The sequence below is a fragment of the Aspergillus heteromorphus genome (assembly GCF_003184545.1).
Source record: "Aspergillus heteromorphus CBS 117.55 chromosome Unknown BO70scaffold_14, whole genome shotgun sequence".
NCBI lineage: Eukaryota > Fungi > Ascomycota > Eurotiomycetes > Eurotiales > Aspergillaceae > Aspergillus > Aspergillus heteromorphus.
The window spans coordinates 48,575-69,487 of NW_020290419.1; the positions used below are offsets into that span (position 1 = coordinate 48,575).

Genomic DNA, 20,913 nt, shown 5'->3' on the forward strand with positions numbered 1-20,913 from the left:
CCCATCATATGATACAGACAGAAAGGTGCTGAGAAGGTAGTAGGAAGTATATATATATATATATATATATCTATGTTTCAGGTAGCGGTCCGTTCCCCGCATTTCCTCATGTCTATCTGAAGTCATTCCGTAACCTGTAATACCGCGGCCACTTGGGGGTTGTGGAAACCATGCAAGTGCAAGCAAAGCCCTGACTGACCCACGCAACGCCCAAGATGATGCAGACAAACAATAGAACCGAGAAAAAGCCATGGGGAGAAGGAAACTACCATGCCTTCGAGGGAAACAGTAGAGAGAGAGAGAGAGAGAGGTATTTACAGTAAAAGAGGTTATGCAAAATCCAGGTCATCATCGGTCTGACCCACATATTGATACTTGGCCAGGATCTGCTCGTGGTGGACGTCGTGTGCTTGGGAATGCACCAACCCCAGCGCTTCTTGATGAAGAGTGGCGGATGGATCCGGATTAATGGGATCATCGACCATCATATGGTACTCATGAGCTGCATGATGTCGGACATCGTTGTCGAAGCTTGAAGGGTGCAAGCTGTGGGTGCCGTGAGTATAAGAATCCGACATTGCGTCGTGGGGGTGGAACTGAGGAAGTTGTTGAATATCAATGATTTGCGGGTCGAGGGGCATGCCCGTGTAGTCGGTTATTGAGTCTACTGCCCCTTGCATGACCGAGTGCGCGGTCACAAATGGGTTCTGCGTATGATGCGTGTTAAGAGTCGCGTGTTCCATCAACATAGTATCGTCAGGCGGTAAATTAGTATTGTTCTCCGTGAGATCCTCCTCCTGGATCCCTAATTCATCCTCGTCTTCGTCGTCATCTTCGGGCGTGTCTTCGTGCATGATGCCGTTAACTAGAGGCGGCTTGAGAGTCTCTTTACATTGGGGACAATCCCGGATCACTCGACTGACGGTTTCTTTGATCCTCACCCAATGGTATTTGACTGCGATGGCCGCCGTGGTTTTATTGATGCCTGCGTGTTGCAGCAGATGCATATGCCGGGCGATATCATATTGCTGCTGCGGGTCCGACACGACCTCCTTGTCCTTCAGCATTAGTTTCTCCCGATCGCCATCCGTCTCTCTCACAAGCTTGTAGTGGGTGGCGGCACTCCGAAGCCGACTCTTTTCGGCCCGATCGGCTCCCCTGGGGTATTTGGAGTGCTTGAGATAATATCGGATTTTATCGAAGCGATCTTGCGTGACGGAGTCTTTCCCGTCAGGGCCCAGATCTCGGCCGTAGATGATAGCGTCTACATACTGTCCCGGATTAGAGATAAGCCTACCACCCCCCGGCACTCTACCAATCCGCTTGAAGCCCAAAGCATCCCAAAGGCGACATGAAGCCACATTACTCTCATAGACCAAATTAAAGACGGCATATGTGTACCCCTGCTGGATGTCAGTCACTGGGATCTCGATTACATGACCCGTAAGCCTTGATTAAAGGGAAGCCACTGGGGTGAATGAAAGGAGACCGCATAAATATGCGAGAGGAGAGAAGAAGTTGCTTTGACACGCTTGCAAAGCATATTGAATACTGACCATCTTAGGGGCCCACTCGAGATAGCCTTCACCCATCAGTCGTCCTACACCTTTATTCCGAGCAGCATCTGTGACAAGAAACATGCCGTTACAGACATGACTACTACGGCCGGGATAGTTGGGTCTGATATTGAAGCTGCCAAGGCATATCTTCGACCAGCTGGCTCGGCCCCTGCCCAAAATGTGAACCTCCTGCACGCTTTTGATATCCCCTAGAAGCATGATCGCGCCGAAGTTGGAGAACCAATACGACCCGAACTGCTCTAAGGGGATAGGATCGATCATGGCATAGGTATCGCCGCCTTCGATCTCCTTGTTAAGTTGATCTGACAGGTAAGCCAGCAGGGATCGCGGCACGCTATCCGCCGATCTGAAGGGGATCAATGTGGCAACCGTGACCCGATCTCTGAGGGTCACCTGCCGCGGAATAATATCGATGGGTAGCTCCTCATCTGTAGGTATCACGGTGGCTATCAAGTCCCCATGGACAGCGGGCATGGTGATGCCGGGGGCCGGGCTGAGCCGGTCGTCACAACAAGACTATGTGTGTGTGTATTGCGTTAGTTGGCTGAACAAACGTCCATGGTGGACACTGGCATGATCAGCGCTTTCGCGCTAGACCGGATTATATCAACCGGCTCATGAAGAGGACCGATTGATTATAAGGACGGGACGGGAGATTGGGGAACGAGGAGCGAGCGAGCATGCATCCTAGCTGGAGGCCAGCCACCAAAGGGAGAAGCCCAAGCCGCCGAGGCAAAGGCACTACCACAAAAGGGCAGGTGGAAGCACTGACCTGGTTCTGACAGGATCGGGGAAAGCAGGTTTAGGGGGGGTTCTTCTTAGGAGACTCGAGAGCACTTCAAGGACCGCCGAGTATTCTCGAGTCCGGAATGATGTGAACGCAGATTGAAGAAGTCGTCGTCCCGCTGCGCCACGGCTGACTCAGCCATCCCCGCCAGCGGCATGTCACATGATAAACAGCACCCTGTGCCGAATACAGAAACCACAGTCACGTGGGGCTATCCCAGAGCCTGAGGGGCATACAGCTCCGGCGGGTTCAGAAAAAGTTGCGGAAGGGTCAGGCCGGAACCGGAATAACTCTCGGCAAGAGTCAGAAGGCGGTGGCAGAATTATCTGACCCCTATAGAGATTCTGACCCTTGCTGTCGCTGAGCTTAATCACATGATTTTTCTGACCCTACGGAGCTCTATCACATGATTTTCTGACCCTTGCGCAGCTACACCGCTTTTTTTGGCCACTCTTAAAACTTCTTACCCGCGAGATTCTTCTTAGGCCTGTATACATAGTCATACATAGATATAATTTTATATAGACTTTTTTACAGAGTTATCTAGATTTTTCAGTATAGTCTTTTTAATAAATAAAGCTTGAAATCAGACTTGAATCTGTAATATTAGTAGTACTAACTTGAAGATATATAAATATATACTAGTATACTCTACTAGTATATATGAAGTAATATTAAAGAATAAAGATTCTGCGAAAGGCTTTTGCAGAGCCTTCCTGGGATTATATCATGACAAGCTTCTAGTATTTAAGACTCTGTCTAAGACTTTACTGAAAAATCTAGATAACTCTGTAAAAAAGTCTATATAAAATTATATCTGTGTATGACTATGTATACAGGCCTAAGAAGAATCTCACAGGTAAGAAGTTTTAAGAGTGGCAAAAGAAAGCGGTGTAGCTGCGCAAGGGTCAGAAAGTCAGATTTAAGCACGTGATATAACTGATCAAGGGTCAGAAGCCTTACCCGTAAGGCATCCAACCTTCTGACCCTTCCGCCGCCGCAACTGGGACCCCGAGCCTGAGGCGATAAACAGTGTTCGGCCACAGAGATTCCGCTCAAGGCCTAGCCTAGCGTCTTGCCAAACAGGCTAGACGGATTCCCTCTCGTGGCTTAGTCCATCCTCTTCGATTCGTGTTAATCTGTAGCTTCAAGGATCGCACTAGTTCATGGTGTTGACTATTTAATTTAAATAGACGGCTCCCTGCCTGTATGGCAGGGCAGGGAGTTGCCCCTCACCTCTCCCCAATGATCCAATGATCCAACAACCAAGATCCACAGTCTTCCCTCCCATGCTGATAGCCTGATCCCGGATCCATCAGCCACAATGGAGGAACCATCAGACATTAACCTAACAAACAACCCCCCCGAACACACACAAACCACCATACCGCTTAACAACACCGGCCAGGGCCCCCTCCTCGTCCCCGGCTTCGCAGGCATCCCCATCCACTATGCCCTCCCTTCCGACGCGCGCTTCGCGCACGGGATGGTCGAATGGCGCCAGGCCCCCGCCGTCACGGCCCGCGAGATAGCCATGGTCGCCGCGATGGACAATCTCACCGATCGGGCCAATTGGCACGTGGATATATTCGATGACGAGGCGGTCGCGGACTGGAAAAGGGAGGTTTTTGGAACAACGCCCCTGATGAGCGAGAAGACGTGGGAGTGGTGTTTGAAGGAGCTGCGCGACAAGGCGGTTTACTTCCGCGAGAAGGGCCATATCCGCGTGCTTGATACGGGGTCCTGCGTGTGTAAAGCGGATTCGGAGGGTCTGAGGTCTCTGGGGGCGGTGTTTAGGTCGTCGGTTCCGGCGTTACTGAGGGAGCAGGAGGAGCAGCGGGTGCTAGATTGGCAGTCTAAGACGGTCTTGAACGTGGTCGATCCGTTGCTATTCCCGTTAGTATATGGGAGAAGCTTGGTGTTGACGGCCGGGGGGAGAGTGGACCTTCACGATGCTCTGGGATCCTACAAGGACGCAACAGTCGCGCCTCAGCATTTCGACAGACGGGTACACTCCCAGGCATTGCAGAAGAAGATCGACGAATGCCGCGATCCATGCATGGGAATCTCTCCTCACCGAGGTGACAAGTCCGAGTTCTATCGCTGGAGTTCCAACTACCAGTGTCTTCCATGCGAGGTGGAATTTATCGGGGACTCCGGCACCGAAGTGCAGATCACCTCGTACATCAACAACCTATATCCCGTCCACAAAGGGCTCTACCATGCAATCGAAAAACTCGTCTCCCTAGCGATCAAGCCCTGGAATGACTGTCTGGTCCAGGGACAGCGTGACTGGCAGAATGACTTCAATCAGGGCCAGCTGGGGCCCGTCCCGCTGCGAATCATCACGTACGGGGTGGAATGGGAGAACGAGCTCCCCGACTGGGCGCTCGCGTTCAGAGTCCCCTCAGAAGCCAGGAAACGAATGTACCGCAAAGCCCAAGAAGCGCTTCAGAGCAGCAAAGACGATAAGTCCAACAAGGGGAGAAATCAGCACCTTACGGCCCAGAAACGGCTGGCGTCGCTACGGGATGTCGCAGGGAAAGAAGACATGCAGCTGCCTCCCCCGGACTCCGACCTGTGGCGGAAAGCAAAGGAATATCTCCAACTTCCCGAGGACGGATCCAACACCCCCGTCCCAGTCCCAGATGACTGGGCAGACGGGGAAGATACACCGTGGCGGATCCTCCGACAAAAGGCGGACCGGACCATCCGCTACAAACACCCAGAGCCCGGAACCGCCTTTTCGTACGAGGAGTGGAAGAGCAACCAACACAACGACAAAGCCATCGTCGATATTGTGCGCCATCGGAACGACTGGGGTGGCTTCGGGCGGCCCTTCAAGCCGCTCACCCCGGCCCACACGCCCTACACGATCACCCTCGAAGACAGATTCCGGAAACAAGGCCTCCAGATCATCGTAAAGATAGAAAACATCGAGCTCACCCCCCAAGCACCTACCCACTCCACCGACACCTGGCAACTGGATGGCCAGCTAAACGAACACATCACCGCCGTGGCAATCTTCCCCTACGACGTCGCGAACATCACCCCTCCCCGGATCGCATTCCGACAGTACACCACCCTCCACGGCGTGTTCTACCAATACGCCGAGGAACGATACACGACCCGGGAGTTCAATATGCGTTGCCTGCCCGCCCATCGATACGGCAAGATAGCCGGGAAGGAGATCGGGGCAATAGCCGAGATTCTTGGCTTCGACCCCCTGCACCTCTCGAGTGATTACCACGGGTCGAAATCCTACCAGGGCATAGGGTCCGTCGCGACGCCACAGGGTCGACTGGTGACATTTCCTAGTACCTTGGAGCACAGGGTTGAGCCGTTCCAGCTGGTTGATGCGAGTAAGCCTGGCCACTATCGCTCGATTCAGCTGTACCTGGTTGACCCGCACTACCGCGTGTGTTCGACCCGGAATGTGCCCCCGCAGCAGCATCACTGGTGGGCGCAGGAGGTGGCGAGGGATCTTGCTACAAAGGGGTTGCCTCGGGAGTTGGTGGATGAGATCACCCAGCGAACGGGTAGCTGGCCGATGGGGATGGAGGAGGCGAGACGGCACCGAGCTGAGCTGGTCAAGGAGCATCGGTGGAATGAGGTGACTAAATTGGCGAGTATGTCTGGTCCGGGGTTTTGATACCTAATGGTCAGATGGGATGGAGTAGTAAAGCCTCACTCATTCATTGATTCCATGTGACGAGGAGCTGGGGGTCTATGTGGATGAGCATACCAGGACGGGGTTCCAGGGCGCGCGCTGAACTGGTGTCACGTGCGCACGGCCGAGGGGGGGGCAAGTATACGTGGGGCTATAAGGTGTTCGCCGGGAGAAAGATTGATACTCCTTGTGCGGTTGTGTCCGGGAAGCAGGATTGGGGGATTTATCAGGAGCCCGGGGCGCTGGAGAAGATAATGGATGGGACCGTCTGTAGGGATTTCAAGAGGATGAGACTAGTGAATAGGGTTGGGCATTGGGCGCCGCAGGAGTGTCCTGGGAAGGTGGTGGATGTGATATTGGAGTTGATGATTGGGGGGGGGGGGGGGGGGTTATAGTGGGTGGAGCGTGGTAGGTAGTAAGTAATAGTAAGATGACATGACATAACTAGTTATGATGCAGTATGTACGGGACCAATGCCACTATTGCCGGACGCCAGAAATCAGACAGCATGAGTTCATTCGGCAGATACCGGGGGATTCGACAGACTCGGGGTATAATAAGATGGAAGAAGGGGGAAAGAGGGCGGGTATCATCACATCACATCACATCACATCATGAGAAACCCAAACATCACGATCAGCAGCACCGGTACCACAGCTGTGAGGCCCAGATGGCTCAGCCGCACCGCCCCGGAGGTCGTCAACGACTTCGAGGCGAACACATACTTGAAACCGATATCCGACGAGTTGAAGCAATTTTGTGGGGTCACCTCCTCGGCCTCCCCCGGTTCGACGAAGGTGATGTCCACACACTACAGACATTGGTTAGTCTCACAACACCTTCCGAAGACTTCTGACTTCTAGAAGCAGCTTACATCGTAAAGAGCAGCACCGTGCTTGGCAGCCTCGACAATCTGGATGGTGGCGTTGTCTCCGGGGCTGGCGGTTGTGTTGGCCGGCAGGGGCACCTGCGGGAGACAGATGGTACCCGGGTACGGGTCGTTATCGGGGCCGGTGATCTCGAAGACTGAGAGCATGGGGTTGCTCATGTTCGGGGGAACGGTGCCCCATCCGATGTTGATGTAGATAAAGGCGGTCTCGTGGCCGCGGAACCAGCCCGGTTGCAGAGCGATGGCACCGCCGGTGACGGGCCATTTGGTGCGATTGCGAGAGGTGGCCATGCCGCCGCCTGGACGATCAAGTCAGTTCAGGTCGTCATCCTCAATTGGTGTCGGCCAAGAAGACATACAAGGGTAGATCCATTGCATTCCATATGGGTAGACATAGGAGCCATTCTCCCAGCCGACGCCCAGACCGTTTGTCTGTTCGACGGTACCGTTGGTGTGCAGGTTGTTCCCTCGATATCCGGGGTATGTGATGACGGAGTGGGCATTAACCAGACCCAGACAGAGCAGGGTGAGGGCGACAGTCCACCGCGATATCGACTCGTGGAAGGACCTCATCGTGAGGGAGGTACAAACACCAGGACAAGAAAGATAGAAGATCAGGAGCAGGATCTTATCCAGAGATCACCGCAAAGCCGCTAGGACAAGTAATCCAAGAATGATTATTATCAAGCCGTCTCCCGTCCACCGGAGGGCTGACTGAATCTTTTAAGGTCAGACACAGCCATGGGCGGTTCCTGCGCATCGCACGCACAGCGGGGAAAGGCGCCGGCTTGGACAAGTCACAGCGCAGCGCACGATGTGACAACGCCCGCAGGGACACCATCGAGGCCAACCGTTTGACCGTGGCGAGAGGCAGGCAGCAGGGCACGGGTTGCACCCGGCAGCAGGCGAGACGGATCGCGGGCGTGGGATTGGACGGAGGTGCAGCGGGCTGCAAGAGGCATCACCTCGGGGGGGGTTGGTAGAAGGCACATCTGGGCGGTGATTTGCGGAGAGGTGGCTGGTGGTAGCGCCGGGACGGGGACTAGAAGAGGGGATGGACGGGCGCTATGCAGGCAGGGCGCTTAGAGACCGACTGAGGGGGACGGACGGGGTGATCACGGTGTGATGGGGGCGATCATGCTGCAGAGAGAGGAGAGGAGAGGAGAGGAGAAGAGCAGTTGTGAGTAGTACAGTATCTAGAGTACAAGTACTAGGAGTAGAAGTCTTTATCCGTCGGCCAGCCCCGCCCAATCAGGACTCCCCACTTACCGCCCACGATCCACGCCCATCACGTTCGCTATCTATCTGTTTTCTATCCAATAATTCTATCCACCACCCGGTCCGCAAGGCATTGACAGGTCTCCCTTGGATAGCCGACAGCATCATAGACAGTGATACGGACACTGCGCCTAACCACAGACAATGCATGGAAGGACTGGCTCCAATCAGGGCTGGTAGTACCGCACTGGATCGAACCATGTGTGATGGTATCGGGTGAAGTTTGATCAAAAAAAAAAAAAAAACCTCAGTATAATTCACGAAAACAAACTAGTAAGTCTGGGGAAAAAAAGAGAACAAAGTCAGCTACAGAGTACCTTACGCAGTGAGGGTGGGGTTATACCGTAATAGACAACGGCAACAAACGCGGATGATCACATAACCACCTTATATAACCAGGTCACGTGTCCGATCCTCAGTCGACAGAATTAGGTTAAGACTGAGCTGGGGTGGGGATAAGTAGGGATAAGTCAGGATGAGGATAAGTCCGACAGACAGGTGTCCCGTAGCTGTACATATTGACCACTTGTTTATTTAGCTATTGGTCAGGGTATCTGGGCAGACCACCAGAGACAAGGGAGTCGCTATGCCTAACAACCATGCAATCTACAGTCCAGCAAAAGAGGCCTGCCTCTGCTGACGGCTTGTCTTGTTAACGGACAATTCATATACAATCCCATACTCCCGTATAATACACCCATACCCATTGCCATCCCTAATATATACCACACCGAACGCCATAACGCTATGCCATCACGCGGGAATCTCAACCGGAGTCGCTGGAGTGGCCACCTGGGGGGCCACGGGGGCCCCCTCTGCAGCCTCGGCCTCGGCCGGCGAGTTTTTATCCCGCGGCGGCCAGTTCGGGGCCGGGTAGCTCAGCAGCTTGCATATATCCTGTTGCGGTCAGCGCATCCACACCGCAGTACGTGCACATTATTTGAAAATACTTACCCTCCTCCGCCGCCGGAAATCATCATACAGCTTCTTCCAGATCTCCCGATCTTTGCACCCGCTCTCGTGCGGCGTCCCCGGCTTGACCTTGCACTTGGGGAGCATATCGGCAATCAGCTCCTGCGGCCACATGACCCAAGGCTTCGGCAGCGGCCAGTCTGAGAAATGCACCAGCTTGGCCTCCGCAAGCGCCTTTTCAGGATCCCACTCCTCATACTCATTCCCCAGAAACGCCCGGTGCTCGTCCCGCCGGAACTCCCCCGACACCAGCCCGTACTGCCGATGCGGCAACACCATTGCCGTGTCCCCGTACCGCTCGTTCATCAGCTCCATATCGTACTTGTACCGTGAGCTCACATTTGCTTCGACCTGGCCGTACTCGATCGCCCGCGCCGAGTCCATCAGCGCGTACCATTCCTTGAATGACGGTTCCAGCACAATCAGCAGTGACGAGAGCTGTTTTTTTTCAGGCAGGTTCCAGTATGCCCGTGGCATGGCGACTTGGGTGTGGGGGAGGAAGAATAGCTCGTCCATGTTCTGCAGTACGCTCACGTCCGAGTCAATGTGAATGACCCGGTCAAACTCCGTCTCGCCAAATGCAAGCAGTTTCGAGATACTCTTGTCCCAGGACTCGTTCGGGCCTGCTCGGTTAGTTTCTGTTTCGGGTGGAAGGGTTGAGAGAAGGGTGTAAGAGAGGGCTACCTGATCCGGCTTTTACCATCTGGACGTCGATTGGGACTAGCAGGGCGTTATATTTCTCCTGCGCCATTGTCAACAGCTGGCTGTCCCGGTCGCGGGTGTCGTCCACCAGCACGTCCCAGTTCTCAGGGTAGAAGAGCACGCGTTGCGCCCGGCTGCCGAGGCGCTGCAGCGTGTCGAACACGATCAGGGCGTTGCAGAGGTATGGGCTCGAGGTGGCATACTGGCTATAGGCGTAGCGCGACCAGTCGACGCGGTCGAAGTCGATGTGCGGCAGGGGCGGCGGCGGCGGCTTCTCGCGGCGCAGGAAGAGGGTCAGGATAGTAAGGGCGAACAGGGCCAGCCACGTCCGGAGTTGCTTCAAGTGGCGGAGTTGTCGTTTGACGATGGCCCAGCACGGCTCGTCGGGGATGTCGAAGAAGTCGGCCTCGGAGGCGTCCGAGCCCCGTCGGTAGGGGAGGATGGGGGGTTTTCTGACTGCCATGGCAGATTAATTGGATGGCATCTTCACAGATGGAGAAGAGAGAGAGGGAGACATTCTCGATAATCTCAGGGATCGGATCGGGATAAGGGGATGAGTCAGCTGTGCGTGCATAGGCTGTATATAAATAGCACGCCGCCGGGAAAACACCGGGCCGCCAGTACACCGCTAACCCGGTTGGGTTAACCCCGGCAGAGCGCGCAGGCGCCAGATAACAGGCAGATGAGGTCATCTCCTCGTCTCTGCTGTTAACTACCTCAAGGCTGGAGTCCTGCTTCACTATCCTACTATATCCCTCGTATCCAGACGAGCAGGTAAGAATATAAGTACCGGGGCCTCTATAATGCCTGGAAATACAACGGGCCGAACAATAGGCCAAGAGGTCGGGATTACAATTACATCGGTTATGCTGACATGCTTCCATATATTAGAGACCTTCTGCAGTCAATTTTAATCGACAGACAGCGTTCATTCGTTTTGTAGTTGACTTTCTTCTCTCTTTTCCCCAGACTTAACTGTTTTCGTGCATCACACTGAGCTTTTGATCAGACTTCATATGGTATCATCACACAGGCGGGCGCGGGCGCGTGGGCAGTATTAGAAGTTATATAACATGATCTAGTAAAGTAATATGATCTTAAGTATAAGCCATTCTATTGCTGAGCTCGGCAGGCCGTATATAAGAATAGTGTGGTGATAGTAACAGCGGTGTGGCTGTAGCGCCCCTCAACATATACTATATATCAGTCAAATCTTAAGCCGTTATGTGCCATATCGAGCTGGCCAATGACTTTTATTTTCAGTAGGGAAGTAGTGAACTTCAAAAAGTTGTTAAGATGCTGTCGAGCAAAGACTCGAGCTTTTCATTGGTGTCTTGGTATTGCTGCCTCAGATAGTAAGGGAACTTACATCCGCTCCTTCGTCATATATATCCAATCATGACCGTGCAATTCAATAATCAGATTCTCTCTACTAATCTTATAATCTCCTGTGGGAGCCATCTTATATATTACACTTATCCTATACCTAACCTCTAGCTCTATAAACCATTACCATGAGTCCCAAAAAGCCTGCCCTGGTACCCAGCACGATTGAGATACCGTCCATAAAATCCGGGCGTATCACCCGATCGAGAAAAAAAGAACCCCCCGGTAAGTTCCAGCTTCACATGCTACTTCAGGTGTGCCGAAAGGGCCTAATATATAGCACGATAATAGGATTTCTGCTGGGTACCCCAACACCCTCCAGTCCGATATCATCTACGGCTTCTGCCGATATATCGACACCTAGTCCGGGTCCTGACTCGGTTGACGGGGACCCCCCAGCTTGGGCAGAGGTACGTCTAATCGCTCTGAAACTCCTAAATCACATATAAAAGTAGTAATGGGTGATGATTATTGGTCCGACCATAGTCCCGGCCTGAGCTATGTGATTCCCTCCCTTGGTTTCGCGCCGTGCAGGGGGGCGTCTATCACAACGGGAACTTATGTCTGGGCTTCCTTGTCGATGCGGACTGCGGAGTCCGCTCGTTTATCGATGACGAGATTGTGATTACGAGAGTGTATGTCTGGATAGTACACTTATAATTGCTTCCGAAGAGGACTATCGCTGACTATTATCGTTATTGACATAGGGGTGGAGGTTGCACCAAGGATGCCGACGGAAATCTGGTTCTTCTCAAGGACCAAGACAACGATAGCTCTGCGATTAGTAGTTTGGTGAACAGCATGGGTCTGAAAGTTCCGGTTGGGATGGTTATAGGTATGTACCATCTATTCGGCCATTTTCTTCAGCAAAGCAGCATATATATGTATCGTCTGATCATGGTAGCATGGTGACTGGCTGGCTAGCTAACTTGACTGGTACTGAAGGCGACCGCAACGCTCTTCTACGGAGAAAATTGCCGCATCGGTATAATGTCATGGCGTACTTCCGGGTGACTCATATCTGGTATGAGAGAATGGGTAAGAAAGCAGGGGCGAAAGTGCGGTTTGAGAAAGTAGACCTGTCGGATAAAAGCTGGTGGACAGTCAAGGATGCGCCGCCCCCCAGACCTATTCATGAACGTCGGTTCGATGTGCAGGCCAAAAGCTTGCAGTGTTCTGCCTGCCACCAGTGGAGTGTCCAGGTCTATAAGCAGGGATGGATGTGTCTTCACCCATCCTGCAAGAAGTTCTGGAGTATTCATAACTCACCCCCTCCACTGGACCTCACGTTCCACGCGGACTTCCTTAGGGCCCGCCTTCCACCAGACCCCGAGGTGCAACCCCACTACAGCCTTGTGCCAGACTTGCTCTCGACATTAACAGAGGATAATGGCGACGCGATTTCGAAGCGTATCGCGTGGAAAGGGATCGTGTGCCCTTGGTGCTCGAAGTGCATCTCCCGGAGGTTCTGGCAGGGCTGGAGATGCTCAGAGAAGAACAACCTTCCCACACTGTCGCCCGGGAATGAATCCCACAGGTGTCGGTTCGAGAAGATGATGAGAATGCAACCCGTTTCACTGCGGTCCGTGATCGAAGATCTAGAACTAAGTCCGATAAAGCGCGCTCTCAACTTCAGCCCGAAATTCATGACCCCCGAGATCGATGACCGCTCATTGCACCCATATCGAAAATTGGTGTATATCATACCCGGAGTGGGTAGTATCACTCATCTTGTCTCGTGCAAGTCTATCAACACGCGTATTGGTGGTCCCGATGATCTCTTCAAGCAATTGCAGCTGGCAGATCTTGGATTACAGCGCTATCCATTGCAGCAGAGTGTGGGTTCGTGCGCCGAAAGAGATCGCGCTCTTGTCTATTGCAGTTCAATGCTGACCACCTCCCTCATCTGCCTATAGTGGCAGGAACTCTCACGGCACATTTTGCCGTTAATTATGTATGCACATTCATTTCAGACAGGGCTAAAGTTCGACTGCCAGTACTAACGCTGGTAGGGGATGCCCTACAAATACGTCGTCTCGGTAGAGTCGAAAGGCTTTGACGAAGCCTGCAGTGAAATTATACGCGCGCTGGGTCGATTGACCTGGGCTACCAGCCAAGCTGTGAAGGGTACTGGAGACCGCTTTATCCCACCGAACGAGCTGCTTCTACTGGGCTACTTGGAGGGCATGAAGATTGGTGTATGCTAGGCTCGCGCCTATATCAGCTATCGGCTAGTTTACTGACCCAAATACCAGTATCACGACGACGGAGAGTCATCACTTGGTCCCACAGTTGCCACGCTTTCGCTCGGTGCCAAGTCCACGATGCTCGTCCGGATGAAGCATACATATTATCATGGCGTCAGTAAAGGGAAGAAGCTCCTACTGGAGGATCCTATTCTCCCTGGCTGCAATCAGCATGATGAGCGAAAGGCCCTCAAGGATCAGCTCGCCAACGGTAGCCTGAGCCAGGAAAAGTACGATAACCTTCGCACCGAGGTCACAAAGAAGAGCCGGGGTAGGGAGGCACCACCATGTATTAAGATGGAGCTTAACCACGGGGACCTGGTCGTCATGCATGGCGAGAGATTGCAGAAGTACTACGAGGTATGGAGGAGTCTCGAGCGACAAAAGCCGTCTTGAATTTCACAGTCTGACTTGTTTGATTCCCGCCCAGCATTCAGTCATACCCGAAAAGAATCTCCGGTTTGCGTTGACTGCTCGGTACATCAAGCCCGATCATGTCAGCCCGAAGGAGCTCAGAAAGGGTCAGTTTACCCTGGCTGCAGACCAGATTTACGATGGAAAATAGAGTGGGACGAAAGAAAGAAAATGCTGGGGAGTGTCTGACACGTGACCTGGTTACGTAAGGTGGCTATGTGCTCGGCAGTTGTTGCTGTTGTTGCTGTTTGTATATTACGGTATTACTTACCCCACCATTGATCCGTAGTTGACCGTCTTCTCTTTTTTCCCCAGCCTTAGTTGTTGTTCTCGTAAATCAGACTGAGTTTTTTTATCAACATTCGTCTGGTATCATCGCATCCACAGGCTAACCCCACGTGCCCCTCATCGCGCTGTGAGCCTGCGACCTGCGTCTCGTTAATCGAACCAGATTGTCTAGCCCAAAATATAAAATAACCTCACAAAATGAAACTAAATCTCTCGGTATACTTGGTCACAGACTCAACCCCGGCCATCCTCAAGGGGCGGGATCTCTGCGCCATCGTCGAGCAAGCCCTAAAAGGAGGCGAGTCACTCCTTCGCTGCGATTTCCCCTCGCTAACATTTATTTCGCAGGTGTAACGATCGTCCAGTATAGAGATAAGAAGAGTGACACGGGCGCCCAAATAGAGACGGCCCGAAAGTTGCATCAGATTACCAAAGCATATGGCGTGCCTTTGCTAATTAATGACCGTGTTGATATAGCTCTTGCTGTCGGGGCAGAGGGAGTCCATCTCGGCCAGGATGATATGGGTATATTTTGCACTATCCCGCGTGTTCCTCGGATTCTGACCCCTTTCAGCTATTGAGATAGCTAAAAAGCTTCTTCCTGAGAATGCTATTATTGGAGTTACTGCAGCGTCTATCGGCGAGGCCCAAAAGGCCATCGCTGCGGGTGCCAACTATCTTGGGATTGGTACAATGTTCGCCACGCCAACGTAAGTTGCAGTGCACTCGAATAGCTATTTTAAAACCATTAACAGATACTAGTAAGACAAACACCAAGTCCATCATCGGTACTGCCGGCACCCAGGCCATTCTCGATGCCATTTCCGACACAGGCTGTTCGGTTGGCACGGTCTCCATTGGCGGGATCAACACATCCAATGTCCAACGAGTCATCTATCAGTCCCGTGCTCCGCGGAAGAGTCTTGATGGCGTTGCCATCGTCAGTGCTATCATGGCCGCGGATGACCCCCAGGCAGCGGCTGCTGAGTTCGCAAGACTCGTTTCCAGCTCGCCTTCTTCTGTATGGAGTCAAGAGGCTCTTACTGTCGATACCGCGGCGCTGCTTAAGCAGGTCCCCCAGGTTATTCAGGAAGTTGTCAAAGCTCATCCTCTGGTGCACAATATGATTAACTATGTTGTAGCCAATTTTGTGGCCAATGTGGCGCTTTCCATGTGAGCCCCCCTAATTCGCTTTAGAAACCCAAGATGCTAACAGAACAGGGGCGCATCACCGATCATGTCCTTGTACGGAGACGAAGCCGTTGACCTTTGTAAATTTGACGGAGCCCTGGTAATCAACACGGGTACGCTCACGAGCGAGAGTATTCCCAACTACTTGAAAGCCCTGAAGGCGTATAATGTGCGCGGCAACCCAGTGGTGTACGACCCAGTTGGCGCTGCAGCCACCGGCATTCGTCGCGGAGCAGTCACCCAGCTTATGGCGGGAGGATACTTCGATCTTATCAAAGGAAATGAGCGAGAGATCTGTCAGGTATTTGGTAGCAGCGGGGTGACCCAGCGGGGTGTCGACAGCGGGCCAAGCAGTCTTGACAGCCACGGAAAGGCCAGAATGGCGCGTGATCTGGCCAGGCGAGAGCGTGGGTACTTCTGCTGTTACAAACAACCGTGACTAACATAAGCTAGACACCCTGGTCCTCCTAACCGGCGCCACCGATTACCTGAGTGACGGAGAGCGCGTGGTCGCCGTTGAAAACGGTCACGAATTGCTCGGTCAAGTCACTGGTGTAAGTTCATCCCGTCCACTATTTCCATGTAAAACACACACACACGCTGATAATCAATTACCACCAGACTGGCTGTGCCGTGGGCACTGTATCCGGAGGCTACTTAACCGCACACCCAAAGAACAAGTTCCTCGCCGTGTTGGCCGGTCTCTTGATGTACGAGATTGCTGCTGAGAATGCCGCGTCGAAGGACTATGTCCGTGGACCGGGCAGCTTCGTCCCGGCTTTCTTAGATGAGCTGTATGCTATCCGACAGGCTGCTTTGAAGGGTGACCATAGCTGGTTTGCTGGTCGGGCGAAGGTGCATGAGATCAATTTGTAGGTAGAGTATACCCGATGTATAGATTGATTGATTGTTGCATTATACCCGATTACAGCACTCTTGGAGACTCTTTCCGGGTCGCCGACGGCCAAAGGGCCCTGACTGCGGAACTTTTTTATACATAAAACAGACAGTGATCCTCAATATCCCCTCGATCTGCCAGTTGATTCAATCTCTTTGTACTAGTTTGTAAATCCTTATCTTATTCTGTAGCCTTTCTGTTTATAGATGCGTTCTAATGCGCAAGCCTGGCTTTGATGTGACTGATAAAGCCGTCTTTCTTGGCTTTCTTGATATTCTGCTTTGTGTAAGGGATGATATCCGCGGGATATGCATACTTACAAGGGTGAAGCCCACCTCCCCCCGGGTGTACTTGAGTATATATATGGGATTCTAGGGGTCCGCAGGTAACTGCGGGTAATGTTAGCCTTTTGGCTCGGTGGCAACAACTCCCCTAGATTGGTGTCTTACAGGGATCTAGTAATATATAAGATAATAACATTCGCCGAAGTAATCTATTAATTATCAGCGCACTTGTTGATAAATCTAGAGAATTTGAGATTAAACAGGGCCCTTAGGGCCGGACTGGGTTCTCAGGATTGGATGCTTGTATAATTGGCACAGGGATATTAGAATTATGAGATTATTATTGTAATCTTTAGTAGTTTGACAGTCGGACTCTTCGCGCCGGGCATACATATTAATTTTGCCTCGCGATTTTATCTCAGTTCTTTCTGCGAGAAAAATATATAGAATAAGTCGAAAGAGATAATTTCAACACAGATAAGGAGAAGAAGAAAAATATGTAGAGTGAGTTAAAAGAGATGATTTTAACACAGGCGAGGAGAAGGAGGAAAACGCGTTTTGGTTGGAATATGCATACTACCTCTTCGTCCCGGGTCGTAGAGATTTAGGGCAAAACATTCAGCAGCACCACCCTAGTGGTCCCTTAAACTCGAATGCGACCAGGCAACTCGATTTCCAGATGTGTCCAATATATCCAACCCCCATCACACACCCAATCGCCATACATACCCCTCCTCGCCTACAACAAGCACATACGACCATAGGGTGTGGAGAACAGGGCTTCCCGTCCGCTCAGCCGTACTTAAGCCACACGCCGGGAGGTTAGTAGTTGGGTGGGTGACCACCAGCGAATCCCTCACTGTTGTATGTTTCTTTCTCTTTTTGTTTCGAGAAGAAAGGTACCCGATCTATATAGTATAGAGTTGTTACTTGAATATAGACTTGACTTTGCTACTCAATGTAGGGAGAGTCGCTACCTCCACACCGGCCAGGCTCCTAGTCCCGCCACACCTCCCAACCCACCACATTCTGTGATAGGTAAAGGACAACTTAAAATTAAGGGTAGTTAAAAAAAAACATATCTACGGAGTACCCTGATACGAGCTATCCCATCCTCGCGATAGAATTTCTTACTTCTCCATACTGATCCCAACCGCTTACAGACTTAACTATATAGCCTACTATATCACTAATCTATACTATATATGTCTTTTCAGATAGTTTGATAATCTTAAATTAAATAGTTACTTATGAAAAAGCCCGAATATCTAGTTCTTCAGATTATAGAGAGAGATGCCGAAGACAATGGGCAGGAGGCCCTAAATCAGACTGCTTGGAGTCAACCGACGAGGAAACCATCTAAGCGGTTGGGATCAGTATGGAGAACCAGGAGATTCTATCGCGAGGATGGGATAACTAGCTCATATCAGGGTCTTGCCCTATACTGCTTTTTACTGTAGTCTAGTTGTGGAGCCACTCTAGCACAAATTGCGAGCTCAATTAGGCCAATAGAACTTGAATTGAAATGAATTGAATTGAACTGGATACCCCCATCCGCCCGATTCACAATCCAGCCACCTGCCGATAAGCCCGGTAGTCATGTATCACTCCCAGCATCGGTATACGGCTGGTGGCTGGTGGCGGTGACACTGACACTGATGTAACTCGGTACGGGAGTGGTAGTTAACTACTTGCAACCCAACATGACACATCCGATGTGAGGATACGGGACTAGTGAATCCAGTGCGTGCGCGCGCGCGACAACACTTCTCCTGTACGGAGTATTAACCAGTTAGTGGTGCGGATCTGTGATTCCGGAGGATTAGGTTCTGTATATGGCGTGTCTGAATTCTAACGTGCTGTCTGGAACTCCTGGTGTGATGGATCGAGTTTGTCAACACAGCACAGCGCATGGTGTTTATGTGTTGGTTTTTGATGTATCTCTTTTAGCAGTACTCGGTAGCATTTACCGAGTTCTTAGTAGTAGTAGTAGTAGTAGTAGTAGTAGTAGTAGTCCATAACCTACAGGTAGGTAATTTTGAATGCTCCCTACCACGAGACTTAGTTCTTTCTATTCCGGATTACTCAAGTATTTAGATACTTTTAAACTGGATAGCGGGCCATGAAATCCATACATATATCAAAACTAGCACTATGTCGTAGACAATAAAAAAAATTAAGGGAAAACACAATAATGTACGTACCACATCATATCACTCGTGTAAAGGTAATGACTGAGAAAAAAAAAACATACACAATGGAGAAGGAAATCGGGGGATGATAGGATGGGGGCTAATTGGGGATTGGGGGAGGGGGGGGGGGGGGGTGTGAATATGTAGGAGTGTAGGTTATAGTTAGGGGAAAGAGAAAGGGAAAGGGAAGTGAAAAGGGGGATGATAGTAGCAAATATAGCTCAATCCACCGCTGGCATACATACCCAGCCAGCTGATGTTACCTGCGTGTGCTATATGCTAAGTTTGGGGTCGTCAGACAGACGACGCGCGGGAATCGGTCTTGTCGGAGAGGTTGGTTTTGATTCGGGCCCTCGCCTTTTTGATCGTATCGTTTCGCAGTCCGGGTCGTTTCACTCACTTCCGAGGTACCGCACCTGTTGTTGATTCACGTTTACAGGAATCCGGCGAGGGAGCGTATCGCGAGCGCGCCGACAACGGCAATGGGGCCGGAAATCGAAAGCGGGATCGAGGGAGATCCGGCGGACGAGGAGGTGGCGGCAGCTGCGGTCTGGGTGGCGCTGGTAGTACTGGAAGAGGCTGTGGGTGGGGGAAGATGACTTGGTTAGATGATTGTTTGTTTCAAATCTTTTGGATACTCACCCGGTGCTCTGGAGCTGGAGGGAATGGTGCTAGATGATAGTGAAGATGTGTGGTGGTTGATACAGGGGCGGGAAGTAGTTCTTGTCTTTGTGACAATGGATGATGATGGTGATGATGATGGTGACAGTGATGGTGATGGCATTATTGATGATGATGATGATGATGATGATGATGATGATGATGATGATGATGATAAAATAGAATTATCCTTACTTGTCTCGACCTTGCCAACCTCAGTCACATTGAACTGCGGGGACTGGCTCAGGATTCCGGTGTTCATCGTGGTGTTGGAGATGCCATTGAATTGGTAGCCGAAACTATATGCACATGGTTAGAATCGGATCCCGACGTTATAGCCGATGGAGGAGTCGCAGAAAGCATACGCAACCGGGATCCCCGTGACTTTGTCAATGGTGTATTGGTTCGCCGAGGTCTTCACATTGGCGATGTTCTTGCTGACATTAGGCTGGCTGTTCATGTTGACCAGCATGAGAGTGAACTCGGTTGGGTCGGACCTGGTGCGAGGGCACAGTCAGCTCCATGAATAGCTCCGTGTGACCGTGTACAAGACATGGTTATGGATACTCACCCGACAGTGGTCCACTTGACGGTGTAAGGCTTGCTAAGGTCCACCTGATCATTGCTCCGGGGCTGGGTAATGGTGAGGGCTGAGGGAAGAACGTTAGCACTAACTAGAAGAAGGCATTGACATCGAGCCGTCAAGATTCGTACCTAGAGCCGAAGCAGCAAAGGCCACAATGGAGATAATGATATTAAGGAAACGCATTTTGATTGTCTAAGCTCAACAAGCGAGGGTATCACGAGAAGGAAGATGAGATTCAAAGATCCTGAAGCAGCTAACAGAGGCAAGAGCACGGCGAACGTGGTTTAAATTATCAGATATTCACTGACTGGAAGATATCTGGGGCGATGATAGACGGGGCTGGCTTGAGAGACTTTATAATCGCACCGGTTGGACATACACCGCAACGAGACACCTCATAGCAAGGGTCCATCGCGGTTGACGTCTGCCTGTTTGGGTCGCGTTTTGATCCCTTCCATCTTGCTCAATTCTCCTAGCTCCTCCTGTAGGAGAGTGATGAAAGGTAAAAAGTATCTATTTCAGGCTCGTTGGCTGCAGTGAAAGCGAGCCCAGGGTTCGGTGTCATGCGAGGGGGCTGCAGCTGATCTGTCCTGCCCGCCTCCTGCAACCTTTAATCCTGTGCTCTTCTGTGCTCTTCCCCTTCCGCAGGAGGCTCCAGGCGCTCCGATCCTGTATAAGACGCGTCTAGTGGCGGACCTTGGGAGCGCCTGCAGGGTTACAATGGGACTCCGTACCCGTAGACATTGAGCGAGAACGAGATGAGGCTCCTCGTTCTGGTACACAGAGAAACGAGGGTGCTCCTTTCTCCGGTGTTCTGACGTTCGATCTCCCTTCCTCCCAGGGAGAGACAGACTCCTGCTGCCCTGGTTTGGTTTTAATATAGGATACTT

General features: G+C 51.7%; 7 protein-coding genes across 7 annotated transcripts; 3 read left to right on the top strand and 4 right to left on the bottom strand.

Moving 5' to 3' along the window:
• Nucleotides 1-63: 63 nt before the first annotated feature.
• Nucleotides 64-2,422, bottom strand: BO70DRAFT_362441 (putative histone acetyltransferase Spt10). Its single transcript, XM_025543297.1, has 2 exons — nt 1,557-2,422; nt 64-1,403 (listed from the first exon to the last, which is right to left on the bottom strand). Exons 1-2 carry the CDS (start codon nt 2,052-2,054, stop codon nt 330-332), a joined length of 1,572 nt encoding a protein of 523 aa, XP_025398793.1. The 5' UTR covers nt 2,055-2,422; the 3' UTR covers nt 64-329.
• A 1,169-nt stretch (nt 2,423-3,591) lies between these two features.
• BO70DRAFT_362443 (DUF4246 domain-containing protein) lies at nt 3,592-6,399 on the top strand. The gene has a single exon (XM_025543298.1). It carries the CDS (start codon nt 3,692-3,694, stop codon nt 6,017-6,019), a length of 2,328 nt encoding a protein of 775 aa, XP_025398794.1. The 5' UTR covers nt 3,592-3,691; the 3' UTR covers nt 6,020-6,399.
• A 51-nt stretch (nt 6,400-6,450) lies between these two features.
• Nucleotides 6,451-7,611, bottom strand: BO70DRAFT_44571 (copper acquisition factor BIM1-like domain-containing protein). The gene is made up of 3 exons (XM_025548454.1): nt 7,286-7,611; nt 6,912-7,225; nt 6,451-6,848 (listed from the first exon to the last, which is right to left on the bottom strand). The coding sequence occupies exons 1-3, from the start codon at nt 7,497-7,499 to the stop codon at nt 6,645-6,647; spliced, it is 732 nt and encodes a 243-aa protein (XP_025398795.1). The 5' UTR covers nt 7,500-7,611; the 3' UTR covers nt 6,451-6,644.
• Nucleotides 7,612-8,727: 1,116 nt separating this feature from the next.
• BO70DRAFT_362445 (nucleotide-diphospho-sugar transferase) lies at nt 8,728-10,400 on the bottom strand. Its single transcript, XM_025543299.1, has 3 exons — nt 9,861-10,400; nt 9,159-9,799; nt 8,728-9,101 (listed from the first exon to the last, which is right to left on the bottom strand). Exons 1-3 carry the CDS (start codon nt 10,339-10,341, stop codon nt 8,958-8,960), a joined length of 1,266 nt encoding a protein of 421 aa, XP_025398796.1. The 5' UTR covers nt 10,342-10,400; the 3' UTR covers nt 8,728-8,957.
• A 992-nt stretch (nt 10,401-11,392) lies between these two features.
• BO70DRAFT_406448 (uncharacterized protein) lies at nt 11,393-14,075 on the top strand (the record flags this gene model as incomplete). Its single annotated transcript, XM_025547149.1, has 9 exons — nt 11,393-11,493; nt 11,587-11,674; nt 11,751-11,899; nt 11,972-12,099; nt 12,210-13,106; nt 13,181-13,218; nt 13,277-13,462; nt 13,520-13,870; nt 13,941-14,075. The coding sequence occupies 9 exons, from the start codon at nt 11,393-11,395 to the stop codon at nt 14,073-14,075; spliced, it is 2,073 nt and encodes a 690-aa protein (XP_025398797.1).
• Nucleotides 14,076-14,246: 171 nt separating this feature from the next.
• On the top strand, nt 14,247-16,407 carry BO70DRAFT_362448 (bifunctional hydroxyethylthiazole kinase/thiamine-phosphate diphosphorylase). Its single transcript, XM_025543300.1, has 7 exons — nt 14,247-14,510; nt 14,561-14,737; nt 14,787-14,922; nt 14,975-15,385; nt 15,434-15,810; nt 15,857-15,957; nt 16,025-16,407. Exons 1-7 carry the CDS (start codon nt 14,411-14,413, stop codon nt 16,277-16,279), a joined length of 1,557 nt encoding a protein of 518 aa, XP_025398798.1. The 5' UTR covers nt 14,247-14,410; the 3' UTR covers nt 16,280-16,407.
• Nucleotides 16,408-19,210: 2,803 nt separating this feature from the next.
• On the bottom strand, nt 19,211-20,206 carry BO70DRAFT_353070 (GPI anchored serine-threonine rich family protein; the record flags this gene model as incomplete). The annotated part of the gene is made up of 5 exons (XM_025541818.1): nt 19,211-19,356; nt 19,420-19,736; nt 19,803-19,934; nt 20,009-20,087; nt 20,152-20,206. 5 exons carry the CDS (start codon nt 20,204-20,206, stop codon nt 19,211-19,213), a joined length of 729 nt encoding a protein of 242 aa, XP_025398799.1.
• Nucleotides 20,207-20,913: the final 707 nt, after the last annotated feature.

Bases quoted from the DNA above. Each gene is read 5' to 3' on its own strand.
- BO70DRAFT_362441 (XM_025543297.1), bottom strand. From the start codon at position 2,054: ATGCCCGCTGTCCATGGGGACTTGATAGCCACCGTGATACCTACAGAT. The intron at 1,404-1,556 runs GTCAGTATTCAA...GACATCCAGCAG, and splicing joins TCGAGTGGGCCCCTAAGATG to GGGTACACATATGCCGTCTT.
- BO70DRAFT_362443 (XM_025543298.1), top strand. From the start codon at position 3,692: ATGGAGGAACCATCAGACATTAACCTAACAAACAACCCCCCCGAACAC.
- BO70DRAFT_44571 (XM_025548454.1), bottom strand. From the start codon at position 7,499: ATGAGGTCCTTCCACGAGTCGATATCGCGGTGGACTGTCGCCCTCACC. The intron at 7,226-7,285 runs GTATGTCTTCTT...TTGATCGTCCAG, and splicing joins AATGCAATGGATCTACCCTT to GCGGCGGCATGGCCACCTCT. The intron at 6,849-6,911 runs GTAAGCTGCTTC...CAATGTCTGTAG, and splicing joins ACGGTGCTGCTCTTTACGAT to TGTGTGGACATCACCTTCGT.
- BO70DRAFT_362445 (XM_025543299.1), bottom strand. From the start codon at position 10,341: ATGGCAGTCAGAAAACCCCCCATCCTCCCCTACCGACGGGGCTCGGAC. The intron at 9,800-9,860 runs GTAGCCCTCTCT...CTAACCGAGCAG, and splicing joins GATGGTAAAAGCCGGATCAG to GCCCGAACGAGTCCTGGGAC. The intron at 9,102-9,158 runs GTAAGTATTTTC...TGACCGCAACAG, and splicing joins ATTTCCGGCGGCGGAGGAGG to GATATATGCAAGCTGCTGAG.
- BO70DRAFT_362448 (XM_025543300.1), top strand. From the start codon at position 14,411: ATGAAACTAAATCTCTCGGTATACTTGGTCACAGACTCAACCCCGGCC. The intron at 15,811-15,856 runs GTGGGTACTTCT...AACATAAGCTAG, and splicing joins TGATCTGGCCAGGCGAGAGC to ACACCCTGGTCCTCCTAACC. The intron at 15,958-16,024 runs GTAAGTTCATCC...AATTACCACCAG, and splicing joins TGCTCGGTCAAGTCACTGGT to ACTGGCTGTGCCGTGGGCAC.